The sequence below is a fragment of the Astatotilapia calliptera genome, chromosome 20 (genome assembly GCF_964374335.1).
Source record: "Astatotilapia calliptera chromosome 20, fAstCal68.1, whole genome shotgun sequence".
NCBI classification, from domain to species: Eukaryota; Metazoa; Chordata; class Actinopteri; order Cichliformes; family Cichlidae; genus Astatotilapia; species Astatotilapia calliptera.
Window position 1 is genome coordinate 37,246,173 of NC_137441.1, and position 17,151 is coordinate 37,263,323.

The following is a 17,151-nucleotide window of genomic DNA, read 5'->3' on the forward strand; positions in this document are numbered from 1 at the left end:
TCACTTCTTTTCTTTTCCTAATCACTCCAACTTCAATATGTCATTTATCAGATTAGGACAAAAATTGCGTCTTTCTTTGGAAAGACTCTTCCATCTCTATCAGTTTAACAAAACACGTATATCCACTGTCGACCCTCAGCAGACGTCCTCAGAGTGTCACAGTTCATCACCACTTTTATGAGCCTTCATCTCACTTACGCTTTAACTTAAGGAGACGATGCCACTTCTCATAGCCACTCCATGGTTCTTGAAACCTCACTGGTACCTCGGCCCAGCAGTTCTCACACTGACGCTTACAGAGAGTGTACATCTGTGCAGCAGCCATGCAAAACTCAAACCAGGGTTTACAAACTGTGCAGAACTTCCAAATCGTATTTAATGGGTAAGTCGGTGCTTGCCAAGCACGCTATCTGACTATAGGCACCAGTAAAATATTAATAAGTAGTGATAAAATATAACCATAATTGATGTTAAAACAGCCCAACTTGTGGCATGAGCAGATTTGGGTCCAGGAGAAAATGGCTACAAAGATTTAGTGTTAAATATAGTATTCAAACTCTAAGAGTGTTAGCCGAGCCGAGCAGTATCCAACTTGAAAACCTAAATGCGTGAGCAAACTTTACATGTATCTCTGGACTATTTGTTTCCACCCTTGCGGCTCGCATTATAGGATCTAGAAAGAAGTCTCCATTACCTTACTATACCGAACAAGCGACTTGGAAGCATTTCCATGTGATGAAGTCCTCCATTGACAAAACCTCAAAGGACGAGTTGGAGGAGCTGGGTGGAGCCTGCCTAGGCCTTGACATAATAAGACACCTATAGGCTCAACAGCTGACACACACGTCGAAGGTAAACACATGTGTCAGAGGGCACAGGAGCATAGACAGACATGATGAATGGGCTGAAGATCCCACGAGGCGGCGCGCATACAAACTTGCTCAGAGAGGGGAAGGTGATGTGGAGTCAGCCCCTCCTCATCGCTGCAACACAGAGAATCCCATTCACATACGGCACTGACCCTCCATGTCTCATCATTACCTATCACAACAATGGTGCTATAACGCCACGCGGTAATTGTGCGCATATGGCTGTGCAAAGGTGCATAGGTGTGAGCATCCACTTCAAGTTCTTGTGTACAAAATGCTGTGACGTCATATATTTCCGTGAGCTCAGAGTCATTAGCAAAATGATGTCAGTATATGTGAATGTAATTTTTAGAAAAACCACAAAAACAATATTGCCTATATTGGCTTGCTGAAGATATGAACGTGTAAATGAGGCTTTTCAGTCTAAAGGTGTGTGTGAGTGTGTGCACATGCTGCATTCATTTGTGTGTTCGTTTTTAAGTTTGTGAAAACCCGCGTGTGTGTGTCCAGGTCCCTGCGAGAGATCAGTGAGCAGGGACATGACCTTGCCAGTACAGCTGGTCTCTCTGTGTGTTTAGTCAGTGTAACCATGGCGATGGTGCTATGCAGACAGGATGTCTACATTGGGGATTTTGAAGTCATAACGTCGCTACTGCTCTAAGCTTCATTATGCCATGAGTTACTGTAAGCGGGCAGCAGATGGATATGTGACAGAATGTAATCTGGAGTTGTAATTGAGGTCTTGCTATGTTTCCACTGTGTAGAATATTTCATTTGCACTTGAGTGAAGACATGATAAAAGAAATGAGTGGTGGCATTTGACCGGAATTTACTTTTGTATAATCTCACACCATAACTGTTCAGAAGGCTTTCAAGCGTCAAGGACAAATGTGGGTATAATAGGATATAAAAAGCTTAAGGATCTTGTTTGTTATTTTCAGCCTTTCTGTCCAACATGTTATTTAGAACCTTTTTAGAGAAGAAGAAAAAGCAGACAGCTATATTAATGTCATATTTACAACGTCTCTTTATATGTTCATTTAGTTATTAAATTGGATTCTTATAGCAGTTACTGTCACAAAGAAACAGCTATTCAGAGTATATTTTCTCTGTGTTTAATCATTGCATTTAAAGCTTTCTATTTAATCTTACTTTAGTAGTTTAGATTTGTGTCCATCAAGTAATACCAGGAAGAAGTAGGAGATCACTTCGAGTAAATGTAAGTTAAGACATTTTTTGCCAAATATTCAAAGTAATAAAAAAGCCATCTTCAATGACAGAAGCACATAATATGATCGCCGACAGAGATATTAACATTAGCGAGTCTGTTGGGAAGTTCATTAGGAAACAAAAACCAATGACAAACTGCTGCAAGTACTAAAAGATGCTTGGAAGAACCTGCCTGCCAAGTGTCTTCAAAACTGTATAAGACTACTAAGGAAATCAAAGCTCTTTTGAACTAAATACTGACTTTATTTATTTAAAAAAAAAAAAAACAATTGGTGGCCAATTACTTGAAAACATGCTCCACCTCTCCAATAATCGCTTCCTTATCGTGGTGGAGGGGTTTGTGTGACCCAGGGATCCCAGGGGCTATGTTGTCTGGGGGCTGTTGTCTGATTGGGAGGAACGGCCTCCCTGATCTGAACCCGAGCGGTGCTTTGTTACTGGACTTCTGTGCAAATCACAGTTTGGCCATAACGAACACCTTGTTTGAAAATAAGAGTGTCCATAAGTGCACGTGGCACCAGGACGCTCTGGGCCGCAGGTCGATGATCAATTTTGTAATCGTATCACCAGACCTGCGACCATATGTTCTGGACACTCGAGTAAAGAGAAGGCCTGAGCTGTCAACTGATCACCACCTGGTGGTGAGTTGGATCAGGTGGCGGGGGAGGACGCTGGACAGACCTGGTGCACCTAAACGCGTAGTGAGGGTGTGCTGGGAACGTCTAGCAGAGGCCCCAGTCCGCGAGATCTTCAACGCACACCTCCGGCAGAGCTTCAACAGCATTCCGAGGGAGACTGGGGACATTGAGTCCAAATGGACCATGTTCAGCGTCTCCATTGCCGAAACTGCTGCATTGAGCTGCGGCCGCAAGGTGGTTGGTGCCTGCTGTGGTGGTAATCCCCGAACCAAATGGTGGACACCAGAGGTGAAGGGAGCCACCAGGCTGAAGAAGGAGTCCTATTGGGCTTGGTTAGCCTGTGGGACTCCGGAGGCAGCTGACAGGTATCGACAGGCCAAGCGGAGTGCGGCTCGGGCAGTGGCTGAAGGAAAAACTCGGGTGTGGGAGGAGTTCGGAGAGGCCATGGAAAAAGACTTTCGGACTGCCTCGAAGAGATTCTGGCAAACCGTCAGGCATCTCAGGAGGGGAAAGCGGTGCTCTACCTGCACTGTGTATAGTGCTGGCGGAGCGCTGCTGACTTCGTCTGAGAAAATTGTCAGGCGGTGGAAGGAATACTTCGAGGACCTCCTTAATCCCACTGACACGTCTTCCGAGGAGGAAGCAGAGTCTGGGGATGAGGGGAATGACCCGCCAATTTCCGGGGGCGAGGTCACTGAGGCAGTTAAACAACTCCTTGGTGGCAGAGCCCCTGGTGTTGATGAGGTCCGCCCCGAGTTCCTGAAGGCTCTGGACGTTGTAGGGCTGTCCTGGTTGACACGTCTCTACAATGTTGCGTGGAGATCAGGGGCAGTACCTGTGGACTGGCAGACCGGGGTGGTGGTCCCCATCTTTAAGAAGGGGGACTGGAGGGTGTGTTCCAACTACAGGGGGATCACACTCCTCAGCCTCCCTGGGAAAGTCTATGCCAGGGTGCTGGAAAGGAGAGTTCGTCCGCTAGTCGAACCTCGGATACAGGAGGAACAATGCGGTGTTCGTCCTGGTCGCGGAACACTGGACCAGCTCTTTATCCTCTCCAGGATACTTGAGGGTGCATGGGAGTTTGCCCAACCAGTCTACATGTGTTTTGTGGACTTGGAGAAGGCATTCGACCGTGTCCCTCGGGGTGTCCTGTGGGAGGTGTTGCGGGAGTATGGGGTGTCTGGCCCATTGCTACGGGCCATTCGATCCCTATACAACCGTTGTAAGAGCTTGGTTCGCATTGCCGGCAATAAGTCGGACTCGTCCCGGTGGGTGATGGGCTCCACCAGGGCTGCCCTTTGTCTCCGGTTCTGTTCATAATTTTTATGGACAGGATTTCTAGGCGCAGCCAAGTGGCGGAGGGCTTTCGCTTTGGTGGCCTCAGAATCTCATCTCTGCTTTGATGTGGTTCTGTTGGCTTCATCGGGTGAGGGCCTCCAGCTCGCACTGGAACAGTTCGCAGCCGAGTGTGAAGCAGCGGGAATGAGGATCAGCACCTCCAAATCTGAGGCCATGGTTCTCAGCCGAAAAAGAGTGCCCACTCCGGGTCGGGGATGAGTTCCTGCCCCAAGTGGAGGAGTTCAAGTATCTTGGGGTCTTGTTCGCGAGTTTGGGAGAAGGGAGCCGGAGATCGACAGACGGATTGGGGCTGCAGCTGCAGTAATGCGGATGCTGCACCGGTCCGTCGTGGTGAAGAGGGAGCTGAGTGTAAAAGCGAAGCTCTCAATTTACCGGTCGATCTACGTCCCTACCCTCACCTATGGCCACGAGCTGTGGGTAGTGACCGAAAGAACGAGATCGCGGATACAAGCGGCGGAAATGAGCTTCCTCCGAAGGGTGGCTGGCCTCTCCCTTAGAGATAGGGTGAGAAGTTCGGCCATCTGGGAGGGGCTCAGAGTAGAGCCGCTGCTGCTCCACATCGAAAGGAGCCAGCTGAGGTGGTTCGGGCATCTGACAAGGATGCCCCTGGGCGCCTCCTGGGTGAGGTGTTCCAGGCGTGTCCCACTGGGAGGAGGCCCCGGGGCAGACCCAGGACACGCTGGAGAGATTATATCTCTCGGCTGGCCTGGGAACGCCTTGGTATTCCCCCGGATAAGCTGGAGGAGGTGGCTGGGGAGAGGGAGGTCTGGGCCTCTCTGCTTAGGCTGCTGCCCCCGCGACCCGGCCCCGGACAAAGCGGATGAAGATGGATGGATGGATGCTCCACATGAAAAGTAAAAATATTTAAAAGGTATGCGTTCTTTGTTTCAGTGTGATGCAGGTATTTGCTGATATATGTTGTGCTAAAGTTGGTCATTTTACTCCAACAACTGCTCTTCATATGGCTCTTCCAACTCTTTACAGCTATAGTTCAGCTTCACCTTTCTTTCTTCCACCACTCCCTACATCCATCAGTCCCTCCATCAATCCCTGGCCCAGCATATCATTCTCCATCATGTACTATTTCCTCCCTAAATCTATGATACAACTTCCTCTTTTCCTCATTCTGTCTTGTAATTTTTTCCTCCATCTCTTAACTTTTCAACTTGCCACTTAGCTACCCCAAAGAAGTTCCGCTTTATCAACTCTGCATCGAAGCTGCCACTGTTTTTCCCCCCTTTCTTTCCACTATCGTCGTTTCCATCACTGAAATGTAAACAGAGATAATATCACCTACATTCCCAAAGTCTATAGAAGGATCAGGTTCAGTAAGCCACTGCGATGTTGTGGCATATATAGTTTTATCCTATTCAGACTATGGAAACATCTCAATGACTAGCTATTCAAAATGTCCAAACACATAATTTCTCTATTGTGCACCTATACCCCATGACCCAAGACTTGTTTAATGACTAGCTCCTCCAGAGGCCATCTGTGTGAGTGTGAGTGTTTGTATGTGTGTGTGAATATTGTACAGTGTGGTGGAAACTCAATCTGGTGTGGGGTGACAGAGGAGACCTGCAGTGTTCTTAAGCATTAAGCATTCAGCTATATAGCTATATCTGTAAAAGGCAAATATGAAAATGCTCTCCCTCTCTCTTTCTCACACACACACACACACACACACACACACACACACACACACACACACACACACACACACACACACACACACACACACACACACACACACACGATGAACAGGGAAACCCAGAATGCAATGAGAGTATTGAAAATGCTTTTTCCTTCCTTGTCTCTTTCATTAACAGTGTTGAAAAGCCAAGAGTTCTCTACCTCCCTCTGGCTTACACACACACACACAGACACACACACGCACACATATATATGCACACATTAAAGACACACACAGAAAGCTCTCCAATTCATTGGAGACATGCCTCACATGGTTTGCTTCAGCTGGTCTTCTTGACAAATGCCACATTACAGCAGAGGGAAGGAGAAACTTGGCATGCAATCAAACTTCTCTCATGATTTAAGATTTGAAATGCTTCAGCATGTGCAGTCCCTCCATTCCACTCTCTGCTCCCTCTCATTCCCTCTTTCTGCCCGAATGTTTTCTGCTTTCCCCCTAACGTGTCTCGCTTGTTACCTCTCTTTCATTGCTCTATCTTTCCTGTTTAGCTTTCCCTCTGCTAACTTGGAGCAGAGCTGTGCTCTGGGAATATGGCCCCTTTTAAAGGAGTAAGCCACAGTTTGTGTAAGTATGTGCATGTCTGCAGACGTGAGTGATTATATGCGAGTTCCACTGAGGCTGTGTGTACGTTCTGCAAGTGTATCTTTGCAGCTTGTTCAGCTGTGTGTCAGTCTCACGAAGCTTTGCCCTTTGCAGTTCAACAGTCCTTTAATCCTCATCACCAGTGACCCCTAACCCCTGCTTCTAACCTCTTCACGCACACACACACTTAACCGTGTACAACAGACCACACACACAAACATGCACATTCATGCCTCTCATGTCCCCTTATCAATGGCACATTTCTAAAGGTCTTACCAATGCAGGCTTGAACAAAAGCTGAAGGTTCTACTTTGTTGTTTTTGTTGTTCATGTCAGCGAATCATCACAACAACCTTCTTCCTCAGATATATTTCTAATAAAATCAATATAAGCTACCGGACCACTAACTCACTAAAATAATCACATGCTACTTTGCTGAGCATTTTTCTATACTGTACGTAGACCACGCTTTCTGACTTTATCATATGTTATTCATTTCCACTGATAAACATTCCCAGTAATGCTTGGAGGGTGGAAATTGAAACAGACAGGAAGGTGGTTTGTATCAGCAGTGTGTGTGTTTGTGTGTGTGTATGAAGATAGACAGGCAAAGGGCACCCTGCTGTCAGTAGTCAGAAATACCCTATACAGCTATATGTACATCAGATATGTGTGGTCTGAAGAGCTGAAGCCACAGTAGGCTTTAACAATTGTGTTTTCAATACATACAGAATGTGCCAGCCTTCTCTTTTGTACTGCACTGAGTAGCTGACATTAAAGGCATTTCTCCGCAGCACATGACAAGCAGATATGTGGTTCCATGCTCCTTCAATCAGAGCGCTCAAAGCAAACGCACATGTAGCCAAGCCACTTGCAGATCACTGAACTCACTCACACATCCATACACAACCACTGACATACACTCACACATGGAAATGCAAACAGTTCTACACATCCTCCTCCTAAGCTTCCTTCTGCTCTAACTCCCTCTGTGTCACAAAGACACACGAAGCAAGAGCTGCACACAAATCTAAGACTACACCACCTGTCCTCAATAAACTGAACTTTTCACGAGGCACCTTTAGACAACGGCTGATCCTGCTTCAGAATACACCTCAGAGCTGATGTCTATATCACACTCAAACACGAATGCATATGTGAACAGGTGAGCAGATAAATGTGCCTAATACAATATTAGACACAGGTTTATGAGCTGCAGTGAAAAAAATGCTGCTATTTTTACAAATGTTCTTGATAAAACAGTGAGTAAATCATGCCAGTGCCCATCATACCATGCCAAAAAAAGAAAATCTACTTTTATGGGCTGTCAGTCACTTGCACTCACACTTTTAGTGTACTTTTATCCCCCCTTCGGAGGCAGCTGTGGCTCAGGAGGTACAGCAGGTCGTCTACCAATCGGAGGGTCAGGGGTTCGATCCTCCAACTTGCATGTCAAAGTATCCTTGGACAATATACTTAACCAAGAGTTCCCCTGAATGCATTTATTATAGTGTTTGTGAACATTAAGTTAGTGCTTATGCACAGAAAAGGGCTTTTGTATGAAAGGGTGAATGAGGTTTGTAGCAAGAAAGTGTTTAAACTGAGTAGAAAAGTGTAGAATCGCTCACTACCAGTCGATATGGTAGCTCCGTGTCAACACGTGGGGTACTGGGGCAATAATTTAATTTTAAAAATGCATAACTAAGAAATTACTATGTAACTGAAAACATTAACTTGGGATCAACAATTTCTACTTGAGATACATTTGAATGGCATTTATGTAATAGTGTAATGGAGCCAAAAACAAAGATTAGAAAGTTAAAGGACAGTGGTTTAATTCCAGACTCTCCCAGTCTGCATGTTGATGTGTTCCCTGACTCAATACTGAACCCCAAACTGCCTCAGATGCATCAAATCACATGATTTTTAAAAAAGTAAAACATTTGATAATTAACTTCTTACAACTGAAATTATTCACACAGTCCTGATGTTTCAGGGAAATAATGTTAAACATGGTGTCCAGTGCTGTGACTTCTTACCTAAAAACATGGTGTATTTCTAAAGTAGTAATACAGCATGACTCAAATTTTTACCCCTCTGTTAGCATCTTATTACTAAAATATCCAGTGCTACTCATTTTACTACACATCTTGCACTGCAAGAACGTTGCCTTTAACTTTAACCTAAACAATAAGCACATGAAAATGGCACGTTTCTAATATTGTGACCTAAACCACAACACTAACCACTTTGTAAAGACAGATGTTTGGGCCGACAGCTGTACTCAATTCAGTTAAACTTCAACTAAAAGCTACCTAATGTAACTGAAAGTGAGTGCGGTATATGTAGACATGTAGGTGACTGCGACACTCACTTCATCTCCAGAATCTCCTCCAGCTGCTTTCGTCTCTCCTGTCGCAGACTGTTCAGATGTCCGTCTCTTTCATGCAGCGACTGCTGAGTGGAGGACAGACGCAGTTTTGTGGCGTCCAGCTCCTGGCGCGTCTTCTCCAAAGCTCCCATCAGCTCCTCCAGCTATTCAGTGGAAGACAAAGAAGGAAGGTGGTATAAACACACTAGAGGACCCACATTGATCCGTTCTTAATTATAAGATAAGTTTATAATAATACAAAGAAACATGTCTATTCTGCACTTATGCATGCACACTCACACACAGAAGTGAGCATGCTAAAGTAATTTGATATAGGACAAGTTATCTGCTGTCTGTGTGTGTGTCAAGAACGTGTGTTGGATTGCTAAAAGATGACATAAAATGACAGCCTAAACATTGAAAATCAATGGCCAGCTGACATTTAGGAGCAGGAGAAATTACTCGGGGTCACAGGTTAGCTGAGTGATTGTTCTGACCCTCTCCTCTCAACCCTCGCCTTTCACTTATCATATTCTCAAGTGCAGTTGTGCTTTAGAGCTGAGGATAATGATCAACCTCTTGACTGCATCCTCTGTATCTGCACACACATGTGTGTCTGACAGGATATGACCTCAGGGCGTCATTAGACAGGAAGTGTCTAATTGTCTAACAGCTAGCACTTCACAATAGGATGCAGTATTACTCAAGCATGTACAGATGTAAATGTAAAACAACAGGAACATACATTTATCATTGTTTACTTTTGATGAGCTGCTAATTTGTGATACAGGGTAAAAAAAATCTAAAGTTTGGAAGAAAAAAAGGAGAAAGAAAAATGCAGAGAAAAGGATTATTGGGGAAAACCACTGCATGGGGTAGGACATGAGAGAAAGGAATGGGCCTCTTTTATGAAGGAGCCAAATGGTTCACACATTTTCAGGACAGTTTCCATCTCCTCCAGTTTTCTAGGTGTGTTTCACAGATGTCAGCTTACGTGCTCACTCTTCATGAATATCACACGCTGAATACGAGAAGAAAAAAGCAAAGGGAGTGCGGAGCGCTGAAACTTAAACAGTACGGTTGGAAAATGACGACTTTCAGTCAAAACTTCTTCAAAATGTAACAAAATATTCAATATATTCAATAAAATACACCCCATAGCTCTGCCAAGAACAATTGACCTCAGTAGTTTCTAGCTGTTAATAGACCGAGCAACGTCAAAATATGCACGTCTCCAAACTTACACCATTTTAATATCCACTGTTTGATTCCAGGATCGAGTGCATACAAAGCCAATCTTTTCTTCTTGAAAGCCAAGGGTCACACACACAGCTCCACTTACACCCACCACATGCCTATCAACCCTCATGCACCAACTTTTCCCTTCCCAGTCCCTTATTAGTCCACCACCCAGGCTAGCCCTCACTTCACAATCACATCATTAATAAGGAATACAATGCATTTTAGTGAAATTAGGGACCTAATCAGCTTAGCAGTGAGCCTGTGCGTGCTAATTTAGCTCAACTTCAAGGCAAAGCCCCCCAGCCAGGCTAAGGCCTTCTAAGGCTGGCCCAAAGCCCCTTTAGTTGATAAGCTGATTGAGGGCTCAGAGGTAAGGGCCAAATCCCTCTTGTCCGTTTGCGTTGTGTTGCTGGTTCAAAGGCCTAGTTCAAACGCCACAGAGGGGAGAGCAAAACAGCAGAAATCAAGAACAAGAGAGAGAGAGCGCGGAGATAATTGCGTGAGACAACTTAAGAAGGCAGATGGGAACACGCAAGGCTCGGGACAGTGGCTGGACAGCAGAGATGATTGTATGAGAAAGACGAGAGGCAGAGGGAGTGAGAGACTTAGAAAACAAGGGTGTGAAAAAAAGTGACCCAGGGCATTACCCATGCTCCATTTCAGCAGGTCAGGCTGATGGAAGACTTTCAGCGCATTACACATCATGAGACTGATTACTCTGGGACAGAGGGGAGAAGAAAGAAGAAAATCAAGCAAAGAGTGAGGAGAGGAGGGGTGAGAATGTGAGTTTGGCAGGGCGGGCTGAAGCAGTGCCAGAGTCAGGTGATGTTTCAAAGGAACTGGTTCCTCTCTAAGTCGCTCCACGCACTCTTTTCCAGTCTCCGAGGCAAGACTGGTGATTGACTGACAACTGTCTAGTTTTAAAATGATGGCATGCTGAACCGCTCCCGTCTTATGTGGTAACGTTATTTTGGCTGACAAAGCTCACTCCTTTGACAGCGAACAGTGAGCATCGGTGACTGAGCACCTTGAGCACTCGGGCAGCTTTCCTTGTGTCAACAGTGTGGCTGTAACTCCATTCTAGTTCAGCTCGTGTCAAGTTCAGTCGCTAGTATGACCACACGCTGGCTCGGTATGTTTTCTATGCGTAGGGTTTGGATTGACTTATAATAAAGGCTTGTGACTATGGCTCGTGGGGTCAATGAATGTTAATGTGTCATCAGCTAGAAAAGGCTTTTCCTGAATCTTTGGGTAATCTCAGGTCACAGCTGAATCATTTACTTCTATGCGTGCAAAAAGTCCCTCAGACATAAATATACTTTTCTGACTTTGCAGTGAATCAGAATATTGTTTGATAAACACAGTATCCATGCTGAATGCAAGTCAAGCGTGCAAAAGTACAGAAATTGTGAAAAGAAGGGAGAAAAAAAACAAAAAAAAACAAGCCGCAGTTAGCGTTGGCGCTCGCAAAATTTTCTAAACTGAGTTTGACCTTCTCTTACTTTGCTGCTCCGGCCTCTCTTCATCTTTTAAACTCTCCCAGGAAGCACACGTGTGTGTTTGAGGCAATATAGCCGCCATTCTGCCTCAAAATGTTGGTTCTTGTTTTAACCGCCGATTGCTCTCATGTTACTTGTGGCACTCGTAAGTAATGCGAGGTCATTCTCATTCAAATGCATGCTCACACCGAGAGGAAACACACTCCCTTGCCTTGTTTCTCTTTCCCACCGCAGACACACCTACGTACACACACACACACACACACACACACACACACACGTAAACTTTTTTGGGGCCTGCTCAAAGTTGTAGACGGACCAGCAGGCAGCCAGAAAGGCAGCCAGATAAGCAGGACATGTGGTTAAAAGGGGCAACCTGTGCTCCATCAAGTCTCCAGCTTTGTCAGTCACTCTGCTTACAGAGACATAAACTCACAACATCTCAAACGTATGCTTACATTTTCAAAGATGCAAAGTTAACAAGAAAAAACGAAAGGAGGCCACTGGAATTTTTTCTCCTTTTTTTTGGTTTGAAATTTCAGTCAAGAAGAATAAAATAAACAAAAGAGTGTTTAGAGAATCAAAAGTAAATTAAGAAGAAAAAGCAATAACAGAGAGGAAACAAAAGGCAACTACCCATTTGGTAATAATGATATAATGGTCTGCCTGCAGCTACATTTTGAACCACATGGAGGCGCAGTTAAGTTTTGTTTTTTGCAGTGGTCCTGAAGTCCTGAATGATCTGATCAACTGATCACAGAGTTTAAAAGGTACACAAGGAAACCTGTGTGGAGAGCCTCGAGACTATCTGTGTGCATGCGTGCGAGTAAATGTATATGGTGGTATGGCGCCCGATACGCGTGCGCTACGCCGGGTAAACCTGTCTCTGGGCCTGAACCCGGGCAGCCTCCTCCTGTGCCCAGAGAGCCTCCCTATGTGCAGAGGTGTTCATGCTTTCTCTCAGTGCCCTCTCCAGCTCCATGATCCGCTCAGCTGTGTCCCGCATGGCATCCTGGGAAGCCAAAAGAGGAAGCTAGGGGCATGAAGATTTAAGGGGAGGGGTTTTGGAAGCAAAGCAGCAAAAAGCAGGAAGATGAATGTTTTTTCAGTATAGTTTGTTCTTAAATGTTCAAACGATTTGGTGCACAAATCATCTGCATTCACACTGCACTGTTTGGTCCTTTGCAAAAAAAAAATCATTCTAGCTAAATCAGAAATGAAAGAAAAGAAAAACAAATCCTGCAGCTAGAGAAGCAAACAGACTTCCCACATGAAGAATTAGACACAGCCGAGACACAAGAGAGAGAGAAGTAGGGCAGAAAGAGTTTCTAAGTGCTGTGACCTTTGCTGCCATCCATGTGAGTGTGAGAATCTGTAGGTGTGGAGTAGACTGTGTGCATTTACATGCAGTTTGTGTGTGGCCTTTCACACCTATGGTGAGTGGAAGAAAAGGATCCGCTTCCACCCTGGTTGATGGAACTGTGAAAGAAAACACTGGACAGAAATAATAAACCCTCTGATTCTCCATCTCGCCACCTTTCTTTTTTTGTCAACTTTCTCTGCAGCACCGAAAGCGTTGACTCACTTTCTAGTTCACACGTTCACACTTTTCTGGGAGCACTACAGAAGCTTTGTGGACACGTGGACGAGGAAACAGTTTCCAGTGATTTTAAATGGTTAAACTAATGAACTGATAAAGCAAACTTATAAACTTCACACTAAACCCCAGATCTGAATTATAGAATTACAATCAAATTCTGGTTTGAACTCATATCAAACAATGAGCCTTTAACTATTGCGGAAACATATAGTCCCATAATTCTCTGTAGAGTCACAGTGACACAAGATGACAATAAGAAGGGTATGTAAGAAAAAACAATTAATGGCAACACGCTACAAAATCTGTCCATAAGGAGCAACAAAAGTGTCACAAACCTGATATACTCATGCCTTACATCTACATGTAAAATATAAATGTGAACGAGGTATGTGAAAAGCAATAAGCACTGTTGAGTAATAGGGATGGCCGGACGCTCTCTAGGAAACGTGAGAATAAGTCTGGCTGACTGCTGTTAAAATGATATTTCATCTCAGAAATAGATGCTACATGTTTGTGAAAGTGAATATAATCTTTGAAAGAGTGGCATCAGCCAGCTTTAGCTGCCCTGTAAATGTGCACATGTCTCATGTCTGACAGGGATCTAGAAAATATTTTGTATTACAAGAGAAATCGCTTGTGATGGATTCCACACATGTAGTGAAAGTCATTTTATGAGACAGCGCCAGGAACACACAAGTTGCACATGAATAGCTTATTAAGTGCCTCCAATAAATACTAAAGAAGAGGAAATAAGTATAAGGTTGGTACAATTATCAGCCCATCAGTGCAGGAGGCTAACTCACTGAGCGAGTCAGTGGTGCAGACTAAAACTGCAGCAACAGGATTATCCGTAAGTGTGATGAAAACATTGCCAAGCCATCCGAATCACAAGTGGATACTTGTGGCACGTTACGTCGGCATGGCACAGCTGGAGGTGAGCGACAAACACCCACACGCACACACAGAGCCAGGCCGAGTGCGTCAACGGTCCGAAACTGTAATTGGATGTGACAGACAAGCAGTAACTCGATGCACCAGAATCAACAAGTACTGGTCTGACCCCACCCAACAGACAGAAACACGCACACACACACCCCACTGAGATGGGGCTGCCACTGCTGGACCCCTGAGTGTAACCTAACCAGAAAGCTGTGTCTGCCCCTGTATGAATGTGCACTATAAATGTGTCTGTGCATACATGTTTGCTTTAAGTTTTATTAGTAACACGAGAATATCGCTGGCTTTCAAGACTACAAAGAATGGGGAAAAATAGGGCAAGAAGATACAAAAGCACAGAGAACGGGGAGAAAAGTAAAGATAATTGCCTCTGCAGCAACAATCATCACCTAATTCCCCCAGGAAGGATCATTATGGCTCTGGTCTGTTCTGGCTTGATGAAGGGATTACGATCACTTACATAAACGAGCGGAGAGTGAGAGAATGCACATTTCCAGCAGCTGTGCACCTATGATCAGACATCTGTCTCAGTCTTTATGAACTGTTGTGTTTCATAATTTAAAATATGCTAAATATGTGTGCAGGGCCAGACATCTCATAAGTAATTTAGGTCCAGTTTACAGACTCTGGGAACAATCTTTTTTTTCTTCACATTTCCCCCTAAATCAAAAAACAAAACAAAAAACACAAAAAGAAGAAACCTTCCTTGCTATAATTCACTTTCAAAAACAGGTGAGCACCGAGGGTTGCTGATGCCTCTCAGTTACAGATAAAAGAGAAATAAAAGGCCGGTGTGAAGGTTTGAGGAGAATACTTCCGATGTGTTTTCTCTGTGTTTGTTAAGTGCAGCGTGGCGCGATGGAGACAATGGAGCAAAGAGATGTTATCGCTCCATCCCACATAAACTCTTCTGGCAAGATTGGGAGAGTTTGTTTGTGTGTGTTTACCCTTGGAGCGTGCTGTGTTCCTGATGGAGCCAGAGATAAGAGAGAGACAGAGAGCAGTGGAAAGAGAAAGGAAGAGGCCACAACCAGCCTCACCGCTGAGCAGACACAATCCGGTCGTAATGTCTGACGTCACTAGCCGTGTCTGGGCCTAAACTCCGCTGCAGGTCCATATATCAAACGATCACTGTGGCATTACTGAGAGTTGAAAAACTGTCTAAAGTCTTTCATCTTTAATAAAATGATCAGCGTTCTGCTCTACCAGGTGTAACAATTGAGTTTAACATCCAGGCATCCGTGAAAACGGAATTTATGACATTTAACGGAGTTAGAAGTTAGCAGGGAGTTAGCTCGCTAGCTTCTATCTAAATACAATATAGCATGTCCTGACTGCGGGGTTTTGGAAACAAATTAAAACGTACAGCTCTGCTATCACTTCCAACATAAATGAAGACAGAAACTAAACAGCAGTGACGTTTGTAGGGTTACTGAAGTTGGGCTAGCTGGTATATAATGATGTGCTACGTGACCGCTAGCGACACAGCTATGTTAGCATAATATAAACAAGCTAACTTTTTTTCCACTGGATAAAAGTTAACGTGAGTGTTCTCGGTGGTCAGGAACAAATGTAATCGCATGGCAGGATGCTGTAAAAGGACCAAACTTCAGCCAGGAGAACAATACGAGGTTAGTCATTCATATACTGCTGCATGGGCTGGGCTGTAGTTACATCCTAAGGTTTTAAAAACTGAGCTTAAATAAATGATTAGTGGTAATAAAAGCCGAGGGAGGTCAACAGTGATCACTGACTGTTTTAGGAGCTTTTTGAGATCAAATAGAAGAAAATACAAAACATTAAACATGTTAACAACACAAAAGCCATATTAAACGCAGACTACTTTAGACCCGGAAGTAGGATTCGTCACGTCATCACTTAACGACCGGATATACAGATTGTATGTTGTGTCTCCATAGCCAGTGAATATTTGATCTAATGTAACCTGACTTCAACATTTCAATGTTTTATTGGTATGCCTTTGTTGCATTTTTAACAAATTCCTCCTATATTTACCTCAAAATGTATTACATTAAATTGCTGTCTATTAGCTGACGTCTAAGAAACTTAAGTCTTATTCATGTTGGATTGATGTCCAAGTGATAAATTTCTTCTGAAACCTGCCCCAAAAATGGGGAAACGTTTTTCTTCAACTTAACTGCGCAATCGAATTGACTAAAATGTGGTGCACATGTGAAATCACTGTTAAAGTGGATTTTGCAATAACTCATAAGGATCAAAGGAGTCTTTGACGTCAGACGGTCTGGAGACAGAAATATCTATATTATAAACTGTTCTAATGGAGTTTGTGTGAATTTTATGTTCATTTTAAAACAAGTCTAAGACTCTACAGCCGCCTTTGTGGTTCAGTGAGACTATATCCTCAAAGCTTAAGCACAACATTGTTTTGGACTACATGTTAGCTTTGGCATAATCAAGACTGTCAAAGCTAGCATGCTCGTTTGTAACCGCACTATTGTTTGCCATGATTGTCCTTCTAGGTTAATGACATAGTAACAGTTATTAATGCCCAGAAATAGGTTGATGGGAATGTTTTCAATGAAGTGTATTAGAATTGAGGTTTTGCTGAAGGAGTTACCAACATGATTAAAATCATCTTGAGGAGACAAATGTGTGCCAAATTCATGAGATTTCATCCAGTGAACATTTAACTTTGAACCGCAAATGTTAAAAAGATGCAAAAGTTTGTTGTGGAAGAAGCTGGTAGATCATCAAAGTTAGGGTTTAAGCACTAAGTATAGTGGATGTCTGTATCGAGTTTCATGGCAATCCACTGAATAGTTCTCTAAATATCAAGATTAACCGAGAAAGCTTTAGAGCCATGCCGCTGGCACGGCTAAAAATCTGTGTTGAGACATGAAAGGAGTTAACGTTATAAAGCACGCATGGATAAGTGAAAGTATGCAAGAATGTTATGTAAGATGTCAGCACAAAAGGAATTACAGTCCAGTGAAAAAAAGAGCTTTCACAGGACACCATGTAGTGCTGTGGAAAACTAAGTACACCCACAGAATTAAGAAGGTGAGTAGCAGCAGCTTTTATAATCTAGGTGTAACATATCTTTGTAAA

General features: G+C 43.9%; 1 protein-coding gene across 1 annotated transcript in view; it reads right to left on the reverse strand.

Annotated features, from left to right (window-relative positions):
- LOC113013675 (ERC protein 2-like) overlaps window positions 1–17,151 on the reverse strand; it is a 158,059-nt gene that overhangs the window by 64,025 nt on the left and 76,883 nt on the right. The window contains exons 16-17 of the mRNA XM_026154768.2: window positions 12,385–12,537; window positions 8,767–8,927 (exon numbers count right to left, since the gene is read on the reverse strand). Coding sequence (XP_026010553.1) covers window positions 8,767–8,927; window positions 12,385–12,537 — 314 coding nt within the window. The remainder of the gene's footprint in view (window positions 1–8,766; window positions 8,928–12,384; window positions 12,538–17,151) is intronic.